This window comes from Nyctereutes procyonoides, unplaced genomic scaffold (assembly GCF_905146905.1).
Source record: "Nyctereutes procyonoides isolate TBG_1078 unplaced genomic scaffold, NYPRO_anot_genome, whole genome shotgun sequence".
Classification (NCBI taxonomy): domain Eukaryota; kingdom Metazoa; phylum Chordata; class Mammalia; order Carnivora; family Canidae; genus Nyctereutes; species Nyctereutes procyonoides.
In genome coordinates, this window is record NW_026575044.1 from 12,957,929 (window position 1) to 12,974,966 (window position 17,038).

The 17,038-nt window shown below is 45.5% G+C and overlaps 1 protein-coding gene across 5 annotated transcripts in view; it reads left to right on the forward strand.

Moving 5' to 3' along the window:
• NVL (nuclear VCP like) overlaps positions 1-16,688 on the forward strand; it is a 97,316-nt gene extending 80,628 nt beyond the window's left edge. For all 5 annotated transcript variants that reach the window (XM_055323674.1, XM_055323673.1, XM_055323676.1 and 2 more), the window contains 4 exons: positions 2,711-2,787; positions 5,362-5,450; positions 8,047-8,117; positions 16,355-16,688. In XM_055323674.1, the coding sequence (XP_055179649.1) occupies positions 2,711-2,787; positions 5,362-5,450; positions 8,047-8,117; positions 16,355-16,399 (282 nt within the window). In that variant the 3' untranslated portion in view covers positions 16,400-16,688. The remainder of the gene's footprint in view (positions 1-2,710; positions 2,788-5,361; positions 5,451-8,046; positions 8,118-16,354) is intronic.
• Positions 16,689-17,038: the final 350 nt, after the last annotated feature.

Sequence of the window (17,038 nt, forward strand, 5' to 3'; positions counted from 1 at the left end):
ATATGATTGCTGCGTTATAGGATAATTCTATTTTTAACTTCTTGAAGAACCTCCATACTGTTTTCCAGAGTGGCTATACCAGCTTATTCCCACCAACAGTGTAAGAGGGTTCCCCATTTCTCTGCATCCTCACCAACATCCATCCTTTCTTGAGTTGGTGATTTTAGGCATTCTGACAGATGTGAGGTAGTATCTCATTGTGGTTTTGATTTGTGTTTCCCTGATGATCAGTGATGTTGGGCATCTTTTTATGTGTCTGTTGCCCATCTGAATATTGTCTATAGAGAAATGTCTGTTGATGTCTTCTGCCCATTTCTTAATTTGATTATTTGGATTTTGGGTGTTGAGTGGTATCAGTTCTTTGTATATTTTGGATACTAACCTTTTATCAGATTTGTTATTTGCAAATATCTTCTCCCATTTAGTAGTTTGCCTCTTAGTTTTGTTGATCATTTCCTTTCTGTGCGGAAGCTTTTTACTTTGATGAAGTCCCAATAGTGTGTTTTTGCTTTAATTTCCCTTGCCTCAGGAGACAAATCTATAAAGTTACTATAGCTGATGTCACAGAAATTACTGCCTGTACACTTTGCAAGGATTTTTATGTTTTCAGGTTTTCACATTTAGATCTTTAATCTATTTTGAATTGATTGATTTGTTAATATTGAACCACATTTGTACCCTGAGGATAAATCCCAGTTGATTGTTGTAAATGGCTTTTTTGATGGTACCATTGAATTCAGTTTGCTTGTATTATATTGAGCATTTTTGCATCCATGTTCATCAGAGATATTGGCCTATAGTTCTCTTTTTTTGTGGAGTCTTTATCTGGTTTGGGTATCAAGATCATGCTGGACTCACAGAATGAATTTGGGAACTTTTCCTTCCTCTTAATATTTTTTGGAACAGATACATACTGGTTTTTTATTACCAAAATAAATGATAAAGATGTAGGAACTTCCCAAAGGTCCATTCAGTTGCAGATTTGAACTTCAGAACTTAATTCCTGGTCCAGTGTTGAAGAACAATACCTGTACCGAGAAGTGGACTTATCATTAAATACACAACTGCATGAGTTTCAATAAACAAAACCTCCAGAAAAAGGAAGAGAACATTACTGGTTATATTTCTAGAGTAGTGGTTGCCAGGGCTGGAGGGGGAGGCAGCGGGAGGGCCGGTGGCTCATACATCCAGCCTCCTTTGGGGAAGATGAAATGAACTCTAAAGACGGTTGCACAATACCGTGAATGTATTTAATGCTGCTAAACCATACACTTAAAAATGGTTAAACCTGGGATCCCTGGGTGGCGCAGCGGTTTGGCACCTGCCTTTGGCCCAGGGCGCGATCCTGCAGATCCGGGATCAAATCCCACATCGGGCTCCCGGTGTATGGAGCCTGCTTCTCCCTCTGCTTGTGTCTCTGCCTCTCTCTCTCTCTCTCTGTGACTATCATAAAAAATAAAATAAAATAAAAAATAAAAAATAAATGGTTAAACCGATCACTTTTGCTAGGCAACTTTTACCACAAAAAAAGAGAGAGGAGAGATCATCACTAGAGCCTCAGAAGCTGTACTCCTTCCTTCCAGCCTCAACCTCCAACCCCCAACCCCTGATCCCAGCACCCCCTTGCACCTCACGGCTGACTGACTGTACTGAAACCCTTTAGTTATAAGGGCCCGGCAGTCTGGCTATCTAGCTTCAGGCACAGCTGGAGGGAGAAAAGAAGAAAGCAGTGTGATTGTTTGCCTGAGGTCCCTCAGGGTTTATTCCCCACCCCCACTCCACCGCCCCCCACCCCCATGATGCCGATTAAGTGGGAACCATGGCAACAGTTTCTGGAACTTGTGTTGGATGAACATTTGCGTTTTATTGAGGAACAGCCAATGCATGGTTTGTGAAGTGAAATGCCAGCAAAGTGAGGTGGGGGACATACACACAGGACGCTCTGCACCCGCTCTAGTGTCCAGCGCCCGGCCTCCGCTCCGCACACCCACACAGTGATGTGTGCCTTGAGGCTTATCACAGAAGCCTCTCTTCTTTGCTGTTTCTTCGACTATTTCCTAAGTGATGTCTGCTACAACGGATGGACTGTATGCAGCGTCTGTGTGAGTTATGCATCGAACCAGAAAGCAGAAATTCACAGACCTGACATCTAACTACGTCATGATTTTAAGTCACTGAAACATCATTACATGTGTGGTGTGTGCCGGCCAGGCGCCGTGGTCAGTGTCGCTGGAATTCTCAGCGCGTCCTGACGTCGGCCCTTTCCGGTGCCCATCAGTATGTGAGCCACAGGGCACCGGCAGCAAGGTCTGGAGGGAGTCTGGGACAACAGTAGTGGCACTCCCTCCGGTCGCAGTCATGGTTCTGCCCGCCTGGCCAGCCAGGGCGGCGATGCTGGGGCTAGGTGCTGCCTGATGTTTGCCGTATTTAATCGGCCAGAGGGAAGGTGTTTGGAAAGCTCGAGGCTGTGCGTTCTGTCCTTGCTGCACAGGTTCCCCAGACCCCACGGGATCAGTCGTTTGCCTTTAGGTTTCTGAGTGTTGGAGTCTGCTTCCTGACCTTGTTTCTTTAGGTTGAAAGCTATAGAATCGCACAGCGCTGGTCCGATCAGTGGCACTCATTCAGTCAGGCAGTCATCACCACTCATGAAGAACCTATGCTGTGGAAAAGTTCTTGGAAGCCTCAGTGAAAACCGAGTTTTCTCTCTTAGAACGGCACCAGACCCCCCTTGGATGCCGATGTAAACTTGGAAGCCCTTGCTGCTGACCTGCGCTGTGACTGCTACTCGTGAGTACCTGGGTCTCAAGGGCATCACCTCTCATGGGCAGAGTGGGGGGACGGCGGTCTCGTGTAGGGGCTTAAATTCTGGATCCCAGAGAGCGCAGGGTGCCTTGTGTTTGGCTCTGTCCTGGCTCCTCCTGAGAGGGGGCATGACCCATTTTGCGGCTCCTGTTCTGACATGCTTTGGCCCTCAGCACATCAACTCCTGCGTTCACTGTTGGCACCCGGCCACCCTGGCCACTGTGGCTGCCCTTCTTCCAGATGTGAGCAGATGTGTGCAGCACTGAAGAGAATAATCTGTGAGCGCTTCACTTTCAGAATGCAGAAGGCTCAGAATGCATTTTTCACAGCATACCGGCTAACACACGCAGCCCGTAGTAGCAGCAGGAAATCTGCCCTTTCTGCCTATACCCCTCTTGTTTGTGTGGTCATGGTTTTTATTATTTGCTTTACATTAAGTAAATGTGTTAACTTTCCCACTTTGGGTACACAGAGCAGAAAATGAAACTCCCATTTCACTAACAGGGAGATGGCAACGGCCCCTCTGGCTTATATGGAAAGCGCTGTGGATTGGTTATTCTCAGTATACTTGGTGCTTATGCTATTTCTTTAGGTCAAAACAAAATGTGTTTTCTGAAGCCAAGCAAGTAAGGCGATGTTTCCTTTTTTCTTTTTTCTTTTTTAAGATGTATTTATTTCAGTTAGAAAGAGTACAGGGGGTAGGGGGAGAGGGAGCAGACTTCCTGCTGAGCCTGGAGCCTGACCAGGACTTAGGACCCTGAGATCATGACCTGAGCCGAAACCAAGAGTCAGATGCTGAACCACCTGCACCACCTGGGCGCCCCTGGGACATGGTTTTCATGTTCAAGGCATTCAGGACTCTTACTCCATAATTTGAACTTACATCCCCGCAACAGACCTGCTGGGAGCAGTTGGCACTCAGTTATTTCCGGTTCTGATTGAAGAAGTTCATCTCGTCAAGATGGTTGCCCTGGAACCCACGCTGATCATTCTCAGGGAGTGTGGTCAGGATACATTGTTTTATCTTATTTTTTTATATATGGGCATCCAGGGCCACCAGCCTCTTCTCTCATCTGGCTATCTTCGCTCAGGTGCAAAGGCAGGGATTATCTTGATGACATGCTGAGCGCTAGGTGGTAGTGGTGAGCCCCTTCCTCCCTCTAAGGAGAGTGCGTTGCCCCTCACCCTCCACCCCTGTTGGGGCTCAAACTTGTACAATTAAATGAGCTCACTATTAAGGGGGGAGAAGACTTAAGGGGGTAGTTTACAGCTTTGAGTGCTAAAAATCCAGAGCCAGTTTAATGCCAGAACTTACCCTGGGCCACATCTTCTGGATTCTGTGGTGTAGGGCACAGGTTTAAAAAGGGATCAGGGTTAACGCTGAATGGTGTACAATTGGAGTTTTAATACTGTGGTCCCCACGATTCGAGAGACCTAGGATTCTCCATTGTTGTCAGCTGCTTATTTATGTTAGGTCAAGGTGTCTCTGCACCTGTGGGAGATGTTTAAATATTAAGGAAAGGGATGAGTACCCAGCATGTACTCGATTATTGCACAGCCTTATAAACCTGACACCTAGCCACAGAAACGTTGCATTCAGCTAATAATTTAAACTCTGTGGGCATTTAATGTTATATATTAAGTGGATGTCTACATTATACATTAAGTTTAATGTCTACATTAAGTTTACATTATACATTAAGTTTAATGTCTAGAAATGAAGTTTTTATCCCCAGGTCCAAACTCTCCTAACGAGCTGCGAGAATTCGTTAAAGATAATGATGTAGTGAAACACTGGTGAACTCAGGAACCATATATGACTCATCATGTTATCACACAGAGTAATTGGATGGAGGCTTATTAGCTGTCCTCTTTTAATTCATTTATGACCAGTCCACTCAGCGAGGGCTTGAGTCAGAGCATTAGAGATTCTCTAGCCTGTGCATCCCCCTTTTGAAGCAGATGCCGTAAATGAGTATGATGTAAGCTTACTCCTGGCAGTAGGTAGGTAGGTAGGTAGGTAACATGTGGATACTCAACACGCTGGCAGCATAGGCCTTGTGGATGGAGATTTTACCATGAATGTGTACGTTTCTACTGACAGGCCAATTCATTTATTTTTTTTTTAAGATTTATTTATCTATTCATGGGAAACACAGAGAGGCAGAGACACAGGCAGAGGGAGAAGCAGGCTCCCCATGGGGAGCCCGATGCAGGACTTGATCCCAGGACCCCGAGATCACACCCTGAGCCAAAGGCAGACGCCCAACCACTGAGCCACCCAGACATCCCCTGGCCAATTTATTTAGATTTCTTACATGAACCTTAATATCTGCAGCTGTTAGCAGGGGAACACTGATGATTCATTACATTGTTTCCGTTGTAATCACCCTTCTGAAAGCTAGAAATATTTGAAGTAAAAACGATAAGCTCTTTCCTGCTGACCATAACGAGTGGTCAGTTTCTTCCTCGTCTGATTTGTGACTTGAAACTGCTGTCAGACATCTTTCTGTTCTTTGCAGCATTGTAGAATAATTGAGGTCGGTTCTTGTCCTACAGGGGTGCAGACCTTTCTGCTTTGGTTCGGGAAGCTTCCATCTGTGCCCTGAGACAGGAGATGATGAGACCGAAAGGCGGAGGTGACAGAGGTATGGTGCTTTCTGGAGTCTCTCCGTTCCATGTCATTGTCACTCTGGACACCTCATTCCACAGCTGACCCAGACAGTGACCATTCTCTCAAGTCTGTGGCATTAAAGCTGATGTGTTTCTGATGAGGCCATTCCCCTAGGCTTCACCTGGCATAGTATCTGTGGCAGCCGGCTGGTAGCCTGTAGACGCTGTCTGCACATAGACCGTCCTGGCCTCAACCTGTGCTTCCACCCAGAGTTCATGCAGCATGTTTCCAAAACACAACTTTTTTTTTATTCCCACTGATTTTCTCTGTCTTCTCTCCCTTTTTTCTTTGGCTCACAGGAATCTCAGAGCGACCTTTTGATTACAGTTACAGTGGCATCTGTGTCTCTTGAGTTTTGTCAGCACACATACCTTCTATAAAGTCCTGTGGTTTTATTGAATTTTAAGATGCAGTTATCTGAACTTTTATTAAAAGCTATTTCAGATTCTTCTTGGAGTATATAAGTGATCAGTCACTAAATCCTACTCCTGAAACCAGTATTATGCTATATGTTAACTAACTAGAATTTAAATAAAAATTTGGAGAGGAAAAAAAAAGAAAATATTAAAAGATTTTTTTTAACAAAATTTAAAAATTCCTTTTAGAAGTAGGTGTTATAATTCACAAAATTAGAATACCTTGTAAGAAACTTCATGTAAGGGCAGCTCTGGTGGCTCAGCAGTTTAGCACCTGCCTTCGGCCCGGGGCGTGATCCTGGGGACCCAGGATCGAGTCCCACATCGGGTATCCCCGCAGGGAGCCTGCTTCTCCCTCTGCCTGTGTCTCTGCCCCCCCCCCTGTGTCTCATGAATGAATTTAAAAAAAAATCTTTAAGAAAAAAAGAAACTTCATGTAAGTGTGCTGCCTGAGAGCAGAGTCTGATGGCATCTTGGGATTTGTCACTGAAAATTTGCAGACCTCTCTACACATACTGGCTGCTCCTAACGTCTGTTTGGATATTTTATAATCGTTCAGCAAGTTCTGACACCCGTGCTCTCCTGGAGTTTGCATTTCTAGTTACCTGTCCTCTAGGGACTTTGCATTGACGTCTTCCTCTCCAAAATCAGTAGCACTATTCACCTTCCACTTGACATGTTCAGCTGTGCATTTTCTTTTTAGGTAAACATGGTATCCTAATATCTGTGAGGATCACTGTTTTCATTGTCGTTGTGTAACCTGTCATATGAACATTCTAAAGAAGCCTTGTTCAACATATAGTTATTTGATTTCCATTACTTCTATCGTGGCACAGCCTTCTAAAGTAGTAGGGCCCCTTCTGATGCAGGGTTGCAACGTTATTCCTGTATATAACTAACATATGTTATGAAATAACTCCGTAATATCTGATAGTGCATATGTACTCTTTTTTTTTTTTTAAAGGTTTTATTTATTTATTCATGAGAGACAGAGAGAGAGAGAAAGAGGTAGAGACACAGACAGAGGCAGAAGCAGGCTCCATGCAGGGAGCCCGACATGGGACTCGATCCCAAGTTTCCAGGATCAGGCCCTGGGCTGAAGGCAGCGCTAAACCGCTGAGCCACCAGGGCTGCCCTGCATATGTACTCTTAAATAACTGGAATATTATTATTTTCCACTCCCAGTTAAATTATTTGAATTATCTTAGAAAGGAACAATTCTGGCTCTTCATTAAACATTACCATTAAATTAAGGTGTAAACAGTGCAAAGAGGGGCCTTCAGAGGATGTCTGTTTGAGAGTGCTAAGTCTCTTTGGGGTGCCCTGCATTAAAACCTGATGAGCAGAGGGTCAGGAAATGGAGATGCTCTAAGATGAACAAGTTCTGGGAATCAGATGTTTAGGACAACTACAATTAACAGTATGTATTATATACTTGAAAGATGTGGGATGCCTGGGTGGCTCAGTGGTTGAGCGCCCTGCTTTTGGCCCAGGGCATTAATCCTGGGACTCCACACACCAGGCTCCCTGCATGAAGCTTGCTTCTCCCTCTGCCTCTGTCTCTCTGTGTCTCTCATGAATAAATAAATAAAATCTTCAAGAAAAAAAAAAAGATTTTAAAAGGGTAGATCTTAAAAGTTATTACACACAAAAAAACTAATCATGTGAGGGATGGAGGTGCTAAACTAATATTTGTGGTGATCCCGTTACACCACATATGTGTCTGAAATCGTCATAGTTAAAGCCTTAGACTTACATATGTTATATGTCAGTGACATCTCAGTAAACAGTGAGGGTTATGAAGACATGGATTTTCTCCTTTTAAAGGGTAATAATCTCTCTCTAATTAAAGATGAACAAAAATTTGTCCCCAAATAAACTGTTTTGATTGCTGGAGGGGAAAAATGAGACTAAAATGGACACTGATGTAGATAAAACTTAAGCATATTTTGAAATTAACTCTGGTCAGATGTGTGTAAATTAAATGAAAATGAAAAAAAATCCAAAAGCTCTGATGAGCACAGCGGATCAGGCTTGCCTACTACCCTTCTGAAACCTCCATGCTACCTCACCCACCTGGAAGGGTCGGGAGAAGCTTGGAGCCAGTGACGTTTGGCATGCTGCACTCAGGGGCATTTGTGATTTGCTCCACAGGTGAACTCAAGGTCAGTCAGAAACACTTTGAAGAAGCTTTCAAGAAAGTGAAATCCTCTATATCAAAAAAGGTAAGAAATGCTCTTAACGTGTATGGAGAAGAGAGATTGGAATCGAGATCAATGGATATGAATTTATGGAAACAAGGAAAATAATTGCCTTTGGGGGAGTGATCCTGAGAGATTATAGATTTACATGTTTCTTGAAAGACTGAAGCCGCAGAGGGCGCCCCTGGTGGCGCAGTGGTTTAGTGCTGCAGGGTGTGATCCTGGAGACCTGGGATCGAGTCCCGCGTCAGGCTCCTTGCATGGAGCCTGCTTCTCCCTCTGCCTGTGTCTCTGCCTCTCTCTCTCTCTCTCTCTGTGTCTCTCATGAATAAATAAATAAAATATTAAAAAAAAAAAAAGACTGAAGCCGCAGGGAGGGTGTATGTCTTTTCCACCGTCTTGGGAATTTTAATCTGTCTGGTCCACATGTCCCTTGACCTGCTCCACCCTTCATGACGTGACGTCTCTTATCTACCTGGAGCCAGGCGCCCCCAGCACCAGGGACTTGTCCACGTGTCTCAGGCGGGTACAGATGTCCTCACTGCAAGGTCAGAAAAGGGCCAATTACATGGCCCGCTGTTCTTTACATAAAGCACCAGACCTTGTGTGTCTGCTTCTTACCACAAGGAGGTATTCTGTTTGTAGTGTGAGGATGGCTGCTGCGACAGTTGGCAGCGATGCACCTGGCCCTAAGAAACACCTGACTCAAGTCCTTCCCTGATGAAGCTTGCTCACTTGGATGTCTTGTTTCAGGGCTCCTGGAAATGTAATGTACCTTAGCCAAGAGAACTTGCTTCCTGCTGGGCTAACCCTTCCTTGAAATCATTAGCCCTTTATTACCCCAGGCCTAGAATTTTTCACAATAATTACTGATAAAAACAAAACAAAACTCTGAGTCAGAGTCCAAGCAGTTCTGTGAGGCGGGCTGCCCTGTTCGGTATCTCAAAGTTTGCTCTGAACCTTCTAAGTGAGGTGACCACCTTACTGCTTATTTTTTTTGTAAAGATTTTATTTTGGGGCACCTGGGTGGTTCAGTTGGTGGGGCATCTGCCTTCGGCTCAGGTCATGATCTGAGAGTCCTAGGATCGAGTCCCATACCCCAAGTCAGGCTCCCTGCTCCATGGGGAGTCTGCTTCTCCCTCTCTCTCTGCTCCTCGCCCTGCTCGTGCTCTCACTCTCATTTTTTAAAGATTTTATTTATTTATTCATGAGAGACACAAGAGAGAGAGCCAGAGACATAGGCAGAGGGAGAAGCAGGCTCCTCGCAGGGAGCCCAGTGCAGGACTCGATCCCTGGACCGCACGATCACGCCCTGAGCTGAAGGCAGACACTCAACCCTGAGCCACCCAGGCATCCCAAAAAGATTTTATATTTAAGATATCTCTACGCCTCTGAGGCTTGAACTCACAACCCCAAGACCAAGAGTCATATGTTCTACCAACTGAGCCAGGCGCCCTCCCACCTTAACCACTTTTCACCACAATAACTAGTGGATTGATTTGAACTGGCAGTGGTATCTTTTAGGCACATAACTGACTTCTTTGGCTAGAGAGGACAGTCTGCTACAGCCAGAGCCCGTTCTCCACCATAGCTGGACACAGTGGTCTGCCTTCGCCTCTCAGGTGATTTTGTATCCCAGAGGAAATGTGTTTGATCTACTGAGCATCTTCAAATAAAAACCAGCCTTATTAGTTAAAATCAGGAAGACTTTTACAGTGACTATTACTGGTGCTCCTCGTTCTGACCAAGACGCTAGTGATGTAAATGTCCTCCCAAAAGTTTCGTCATTAAGAACATTGTTTTAGTGGAAATTATCCCTCACCTGCAGCCCAATTCCAGGACTCTTCAGGAATTAGGACATGTGGACGTGGCTTGTCCTCTAGCCTCACTGTTTTACACTGTGTGCAAGCACAGTTGTGTAATTTCTTACGAGGGGAGCTGGCACTGCAGTCAGGATCTAGAACTTTCTGTCCCTTCAGAAGTTCCTTGTGCCCCCTCTGTGGCTGCCACAGACACACAGGAGACCATGGGTCTGGCTCATCCTCGGGCTCCAGCTGGCCCATCTGAGGACTTGATACCAGTAGAAGCACACGCTGTGTACTCCCTGCTTCTGGCTGCTTTGCTCAGTGGAAGGCTTCTGGGATTCATTCCTGTTGTGCATTTGCTCCTTTTCCTGCAGAGCAGTCTTCCAGGGTAAGAATATCCCACGGCTTCCTAGCTTTTCATCTGTTGGGGGACACGTGGGATTTCCAGTGTGTGGCTTTCGTGAATAAAGGTCCTTTGAGCATGTTAATGTGTGAGCATAAGCTTTCACTTGTGTGTAAATAGCCAGGGAGATGCCACTGGGTCTCGAGATTCCTCTGTAGAGGCGGCTGAGCCCCCAGTGTCACGGTCCTTTACGCCAGCGTCCAACGGGATGTGAACCAGCGCCCTGTGCAGTGTGTGCATCTCCAACGTGTTTTCACATGCTTGTTGGCCATGTGGTTCCTTGTGTCCTGTCCTGCTTTGCTCTTAAAAACTTGAGTTGTGGGCAGCCCCGGTGGCACAGTGGTTTGGCGCTGCCTGCGGCCTGGGGTGTGATCCTGGAGACCTGGGATCGAGTCCCATATCAGGCTCCCGGTGCATGGAGCCTGCTTCTCCCTCTGCCTGTGTCTCTGCCTCTCTCTCTCTCTCTCTCTCTCTCTCTGTGACTATCATAAATAAATAAATTTTAAAAAATTTAATAAAAAAAAAAACTTGTTTTTCTTACACAAATTCTTAGCTTATTCTGTAGTAAAGGCTTTTACTCCACATGGAGGTGATTAGGAAGTGGCACATGGAGGATATTTTCTCCAAATCTGCTTCTTACCTTTCTGTTGTCTAAAGCCACTGTCTAGAGAGCAGCCGCTTTTAATCTAGACGAAGGCCTGTGCATTCTGCCCTAAGAAATCTTGGCCATTTCAAGTTCGCAAAGATTCTGTCCTTTGCTTTTTTCTAGACGTGTAATAGCTTTAGCTTTTACATGTAGGCCTGTGATCCATCTCCAAATAACATTTCAGTTTGATGGGGGAGGTAGGGATCATGATTAAATGTTTCCAAGGCTGCCTCCTTGCTCCGACTCTGTTGAGAAGACTTTTACACCGCACCCTCTGTTTGAGAACCACTTGGTCATAAATGTGTCAGTCTGTTTCCATTCTCCTGCGATGGTCTTGGCATCTGTCTTCATTATTATAGATTCAAAGTCTTGGGATTCCGAGTAGTATAAGTTCTCCAAATTTGTCCTCTTTTTCCCCCCTCCCAAATTTTTTTTTTTTAATTTTAGGCCCTTCTCCATATAAAGTTTATAATCACTTTATTGATTCCTATGAGAGAAGCCTGCTGGGATCTGAGTCCATAGGCAGTTATGAGAGCAGAGCTTACGAATAGTGAGTTTTTCAGCTCATGAATTTTGTGTATCTATCCATTTAGGTTCATTTAATTTCTCTTATATAAATTTATTAATGTTTTAATTCATTTCACTTATTAGAGCCCCTGATTGACTCAGTAATGTGAGTTTTCAGTGTAAATATCTTATCCGTCTTTCACCAAATTTATTACCAAATAATTTTTACTTTTTGTCATTTATGGATTTTTTAACATTTTTAAGGATTTATTTATTTATTTAAGAGAGAGAGCACAAACAGGGGGAGGGGCAAAGAGAAAGGGAGAAGCAGACTCCCCACAGAGCAGGGAGCCCTATGAGGGACTCGGTCCCAGGACCGTGAGATCATGACCTGCGCTGAAGGCCGATGCTTCACCAACAGAGCCACCCAGGTGCCCCTTCTTTCTGCTTTTAATATTGGGGCTCTTTTAGTTGTAAATGACAGATACCCAATCCCCAACTCAGGTGAACAGGGAAACAGGGCTGGTTGGTCCACAGAACAAGGATCTCAAAAAAAAAAAAAGGATCTCGAGAGCACAGCTAGCTGCAGAACCTCATTGCTTTGTTTCCTGGGGGCAGGTGGGTACCTGCAGGCCCAGACCACCACCCCTCCTCCCCAGCAGAGAACTCCCCGCCAACTCTGGCAAGGGAGTCTTGGGGAAGCCTGGGGTCGGCCCAGCCCTGGTTAGGATCCTGTGCTACAACAGTGTGGCCAGTTAGGAAATTGGATGCTTGGCCAGGCTGGTGGCAAGGGGCCATGGAGTTTTATAAAGGTGACAACTTAAAGCCCTCAAAAGAAAACCTGTAAGATGCTGGTACTCAAGTTGACTCACTTGTTAGTGGCAGGGTTGGGGTTTTGAGTCTTTTTTTCATGCTGCAAGAGAATCATTAGATTTTGTTTGGCATGAAAGGAACACCTGCCACACTTCAGCCTTTCAGACCAACTTACAGAAACAGCTGTCGCTTTGAAGTGAGTAAACACGGAGTTACTGATAGATGTCATGTAAGGCAATGGAAGAAAGCCATGCAGGTCCTGTCCCACGGTCTGCAGAGCTGGCCTCCTGATTTCTCACATACTCAGCATGGCTTCAGTGTACCACTCTGTCCCCTGACCCAGTAAGCCTTGGTAACTGGTTGAGGGTGGGAGGTGTGGACAGTGAGCAGACACTCTCTCCATTCTGTCCTCACTGCCTCCTTGGCTCCCACTCTGGTGGGGCCAGGCCCTTCGGCTCTACCTGGAGATCCCTGCCCATCCTAAGTGCTGGCGAGTGGCCACGTCCTCTTTGGTCCCAGGAGGCCCTAATAGGCAAGCAGTCTGCCCGACAAATAAGCCTGGGCCCACCGCCAGCAGCTTCTCAGAATTCGGAGATGTGCATCCCGGCTGCGTCATCCCTCCAGGTCTCCTGCCGGTGCAGGAGCGTACGGTTTCCCTGCGCTCCAGGGCCCTGAGGCCAGCTTAGCTATTAGCAAGCATTGAGATCTCAAGATAATATTCCCAGATATTTATTATCTCCCCTCATAGTCTTTTTGATCTGCTTACTCTGGCATTTTTCCACTTCTGGAAGGAAACCTCACTCAGTCAGATTTGTTTTCTTTCCTCCTCTGTTAAAGCCACCCCAGAGCCACCCTCCTGTTTGTGCACTCACCCGCGGCATGGTTTTCACACCCACTGCCAATGGCTCTTCAATTCTCTTCTCCACACTCAGGAGTAGATGGTTCATTTCCCTGATTATTTCCACTACACGGACATTCACAAGAGAAAAACTTCTCACGTCAGAGTTCCCCTGTTTCCCGCTTGCTGTGTTTTAATGGGTTGCTTAAGATCCAACTCTAAATGTTCATCCAGTACCTGCTGTACACGTGCCAGGCACGGTGCTGGACTCAAAAATCACAGGAGAAGACGGGGCCCTGTATGTAGAACATGTATTCATCTGGTCACTCAGTCCCGTCAGTGTCAGTACAGGATTCACATGTAGCTTTTGCTTAAAATGGATGACTGATTTTATTAAAAACCTATCTGAACCTGGGCAGCCCAGGTGGCTCAGCGGTTTAGTGCTGCCTTCAGCCCAGGGCGTGATCCTGGAGACCCGGGATCGAGTCCCACGTCAGGCTTCCTGCATGGAGCCTGCTTCTCCCTCTGCCCGTGTCTCTGCCTCTCTCTCTCTCTCTCTCTCTGTGTCTCTCATAAATAAAAAATAAAATCTTTAAAAAAAATCTGTCTGAACCTATCATGCCAGACATGGTGGAAATTTCTTCTCCTCTTGGAACATCCTGTGGAAGGCTACATGCGTGTCCTAGTGAGACAGTACTAGTATATTCTTCTTAATATTTCTGGTGCCTTAAATCTCTATACTTTAAATATTTGATTTCTGAAAAACTTAGCAAATAAGAAACTACAAGTTCTCTTTTGGAAATAGGCATAATATGAATTTTGAATAAATAAGAAATAAAGCAGATGACCAAGCTGATTATTAATTTATTTGATCTCTTAAAAATAAGGCATAACATCAAGGTGAAGGCTGCACTTTCTTTGGCTCCTTAACTGTCCCTAAAGAAGCAATTATGTATGAAACTAGCGACAGCTGTTTGTAGGGAGAGGCTGGCTGGCTGAGGGGCCTTTTATCCTCTTTGAATTTCCCACGATGTGAATATCTTACCTATTCAAAAAAATTCAATACTGAGGGGTGCCCAGCTGGCTCAGTCAGTGGTGCACACAGCTCTTGATCTCAAGACTGTGGGTTCAAACTCTACAATGGCTGTAGAAATTACTTTAAAAGTGTGAAAATTAAAATAAATCTTGAAAAAACAGTCATTTAAAAGTTCTGGAGACCAAAATAGTGATAATAGTTAACTCTGGAAATGAGGATTAATTTTTTACTGTTGATCTGTATTTTTTATTATTTCTACAATAAATCTTGTTTTATAATTTAAAAAGTTATTTTACTACAAAAAAGGAATTGTTTGGGGGCACCTGGGGGGCTCAGTGGGTTCAGCATCTGCCTTCGACTCAGGTCATGATCTCGGGGTCCTGGGATAGAGTCCTGCATTGGGCTCCCTGCTCAGCAGGGAGTCTGCTTCTCCCTCCGCCTCTGCCCCTTCCCCTGCTCATGCGTGCACGCTCTCTCTCTCTCTCTCTCTGTCAAATAAATAAATCTTTAAAGAAAGAAAGAAAAAAAGAATTGCTTTAACCTGGTTTTAAATCAAGCATGCCTAAAATCTCTTCACTGTATATTATTGAGTACTGATACTGATATACAGAGGGACCCTTTTATCCTATTTCAGAGTTAATTTAGCATTTCACTAATACCTACTTTATGTTCACCTTTGAAACTGTTAGAGGTACTTGAAAAAATCACTGAAACAAGTACTACATAGATTTTTTTTTTTTCAAATCCATCTTTCAAACCGGAGGTAAGCATTAAGTACAGTCCAGGAAATGGGTTTCCTTTGTGAACGGAAAATCTGCCCTGGCCTCTGTGTCAGGGTTCTGACTAGTTCCGTAGAGAGAACATCCGTTCTGCCTTTATCTGACTCAGGATTGTCCTCAGAATAAAAGATAATTGTCTTAAAGGCCCTTCTAAACTCTGCACAGACCTCCTGTATGCAGAGGAGCCCATCGTGGCTGCTTCTGGTCACGCATCTGCATTTCTGTGAACATCTGAACGGCCTTCTCCACATCTGCTGGGAGTCTGGAACATCACTGTTCAAAATAATTTAAGTGACTATATTCTATAGCCTTTTAATCTTTTATTTTGGGGACTAAAAATGGGGTGGGCGGCTGAAAGGTCATATGGAAAACCCAGGGAACTAGAGCAGCAGGAGAACTGAACTATAGAGAGAACAGGCTGGGGGTGGGGCCTAAAAGCACTGATACAGTTTTCAAAAGCCTCAATAGTTAAAACATTGTGTGGCGCCCGGGTGGCTCAGTGGTTGAGTGTCTGCCTTCGGTTCAGGTTGTAATTCTGGGATTGAGTCCTGCATCGGGCTCCCCCCGGGGAGCCTGCTTCTACCTCTGCCTGTGTCTTTGTTCCTTTCTCTGTGCCTCTCGTGAATAAATAAATAATTTTTTAAAAATATATTAAAACATTGTGATAGTGGAACGTGAATTGACCCTGATACATATATTTTTTTTGTTTTTTAGATTTTATTTACTTATTTGAAAGAGAGCATGGAATGGGGGGCAGGGTATAGAGGCAGAGGAAGAAGCAGACTCCCCTCTGCACAGAGAACCTGATTTAGGACTCAATCCCAGGATCCATGACCTGAGCCAAAGGCAGATGTTGAACCCACTGAGCCACCCAGGTGCCCCATTAATATGTAATTTCTATAAACATTACATAATGATGGCCCCCTCACCAGTGACAGAAGGATGGTGGTTGATGTGGGGGCAGCTGGGAAGCCGTCTCCAGAGCCGAGAGCCAGGCGCACCTTAGGGCAGTCAGAGCTTTAGGTGTGAGAACTGAAACCAGCAAAGTAGAAGACGATGGGCAATCTGTAAGCTCAAGTGGGAAAGACTGAGCATCTGAATCATAAGAATGATTTCTGCGGGCAGCCCAGGTGGCTCAGCGGTTTAGCGCCGCCTTCAGCCCAGGGCCTGATTCTGGAGACCTGGGATCGAGTCCCACGTCGGGCTCCCTGCATGGAGCCTGCTTTCTCTCTCTCTCTCTCTCTCTCTCTCTCTCTCTCTCTCTCTCTCTCTCTCTCTCTCTGTCTCATGAATAAATCTTTTAAAAAAAAATGATTTCTGCACTAAAACATTTGTCAGAGGACAGAGGACCACGGTCACCATGTGGTCCTGGGGGCTAGGAAATCCGTGTGCAGCCATGTCTCACTCATCAGCTGTCTTGTCCCCTGTTCTCAGGACCAGGTGATGTATGAAGCTCTGCGGCAGTCTCTCCACCTGTGACCCCAGAGGAGGCCAGTGTGTCCAGCTGGCCAAGAAGCCCACTGGCGACGTGATGCAGATGGCCTCCCGTCCTGTGTGTGCGTGTTATTCCCAGAGTGATGCAGCTGGTCAGAGCCCACAGGCTTTCCTGTCTGGCCAGCCAGGCATGGAACACCATCCCTTCTCTTTAAGGAAAAGAAAGACATTTAACTTCTGAAATAACCAATATGTTTTTAAAAAATGTTTATTTTGAAAGTCTCCACTGCACTATGGAAGCATTGCAATCACAGTAAAAGTACTTTTCCCTTGAGCTGTCTGTGGATAAGTTGCCACCCTGAGGCCCCATCAGCCCCAAATACTGTGATGTCTCCTGCCCCCCAGGACCCCCAAAGTCAGCCGTCACACTCAGGAAAGTAGCCGCGAGACATGGCCACCGTGTCGACCCCTGCCAGGCGTGTCCCACTGCCCCGGGATTGTCCTTTGTGACAGAAGGGCAAGGAATGTGCTGTTGCGTCTGGTTCTGCTTCACATGAGTTCCCTTCAAGTTGGAGCAGTTCCCCTCTCCTGACTTCTGACACTCCCCCCCCACCCTCCAGGCCAGTTACTTGTTTGTCAGCGGTGTCCTCGTGGTCCCAACCCAGCTACACAACTGTGGCAGGA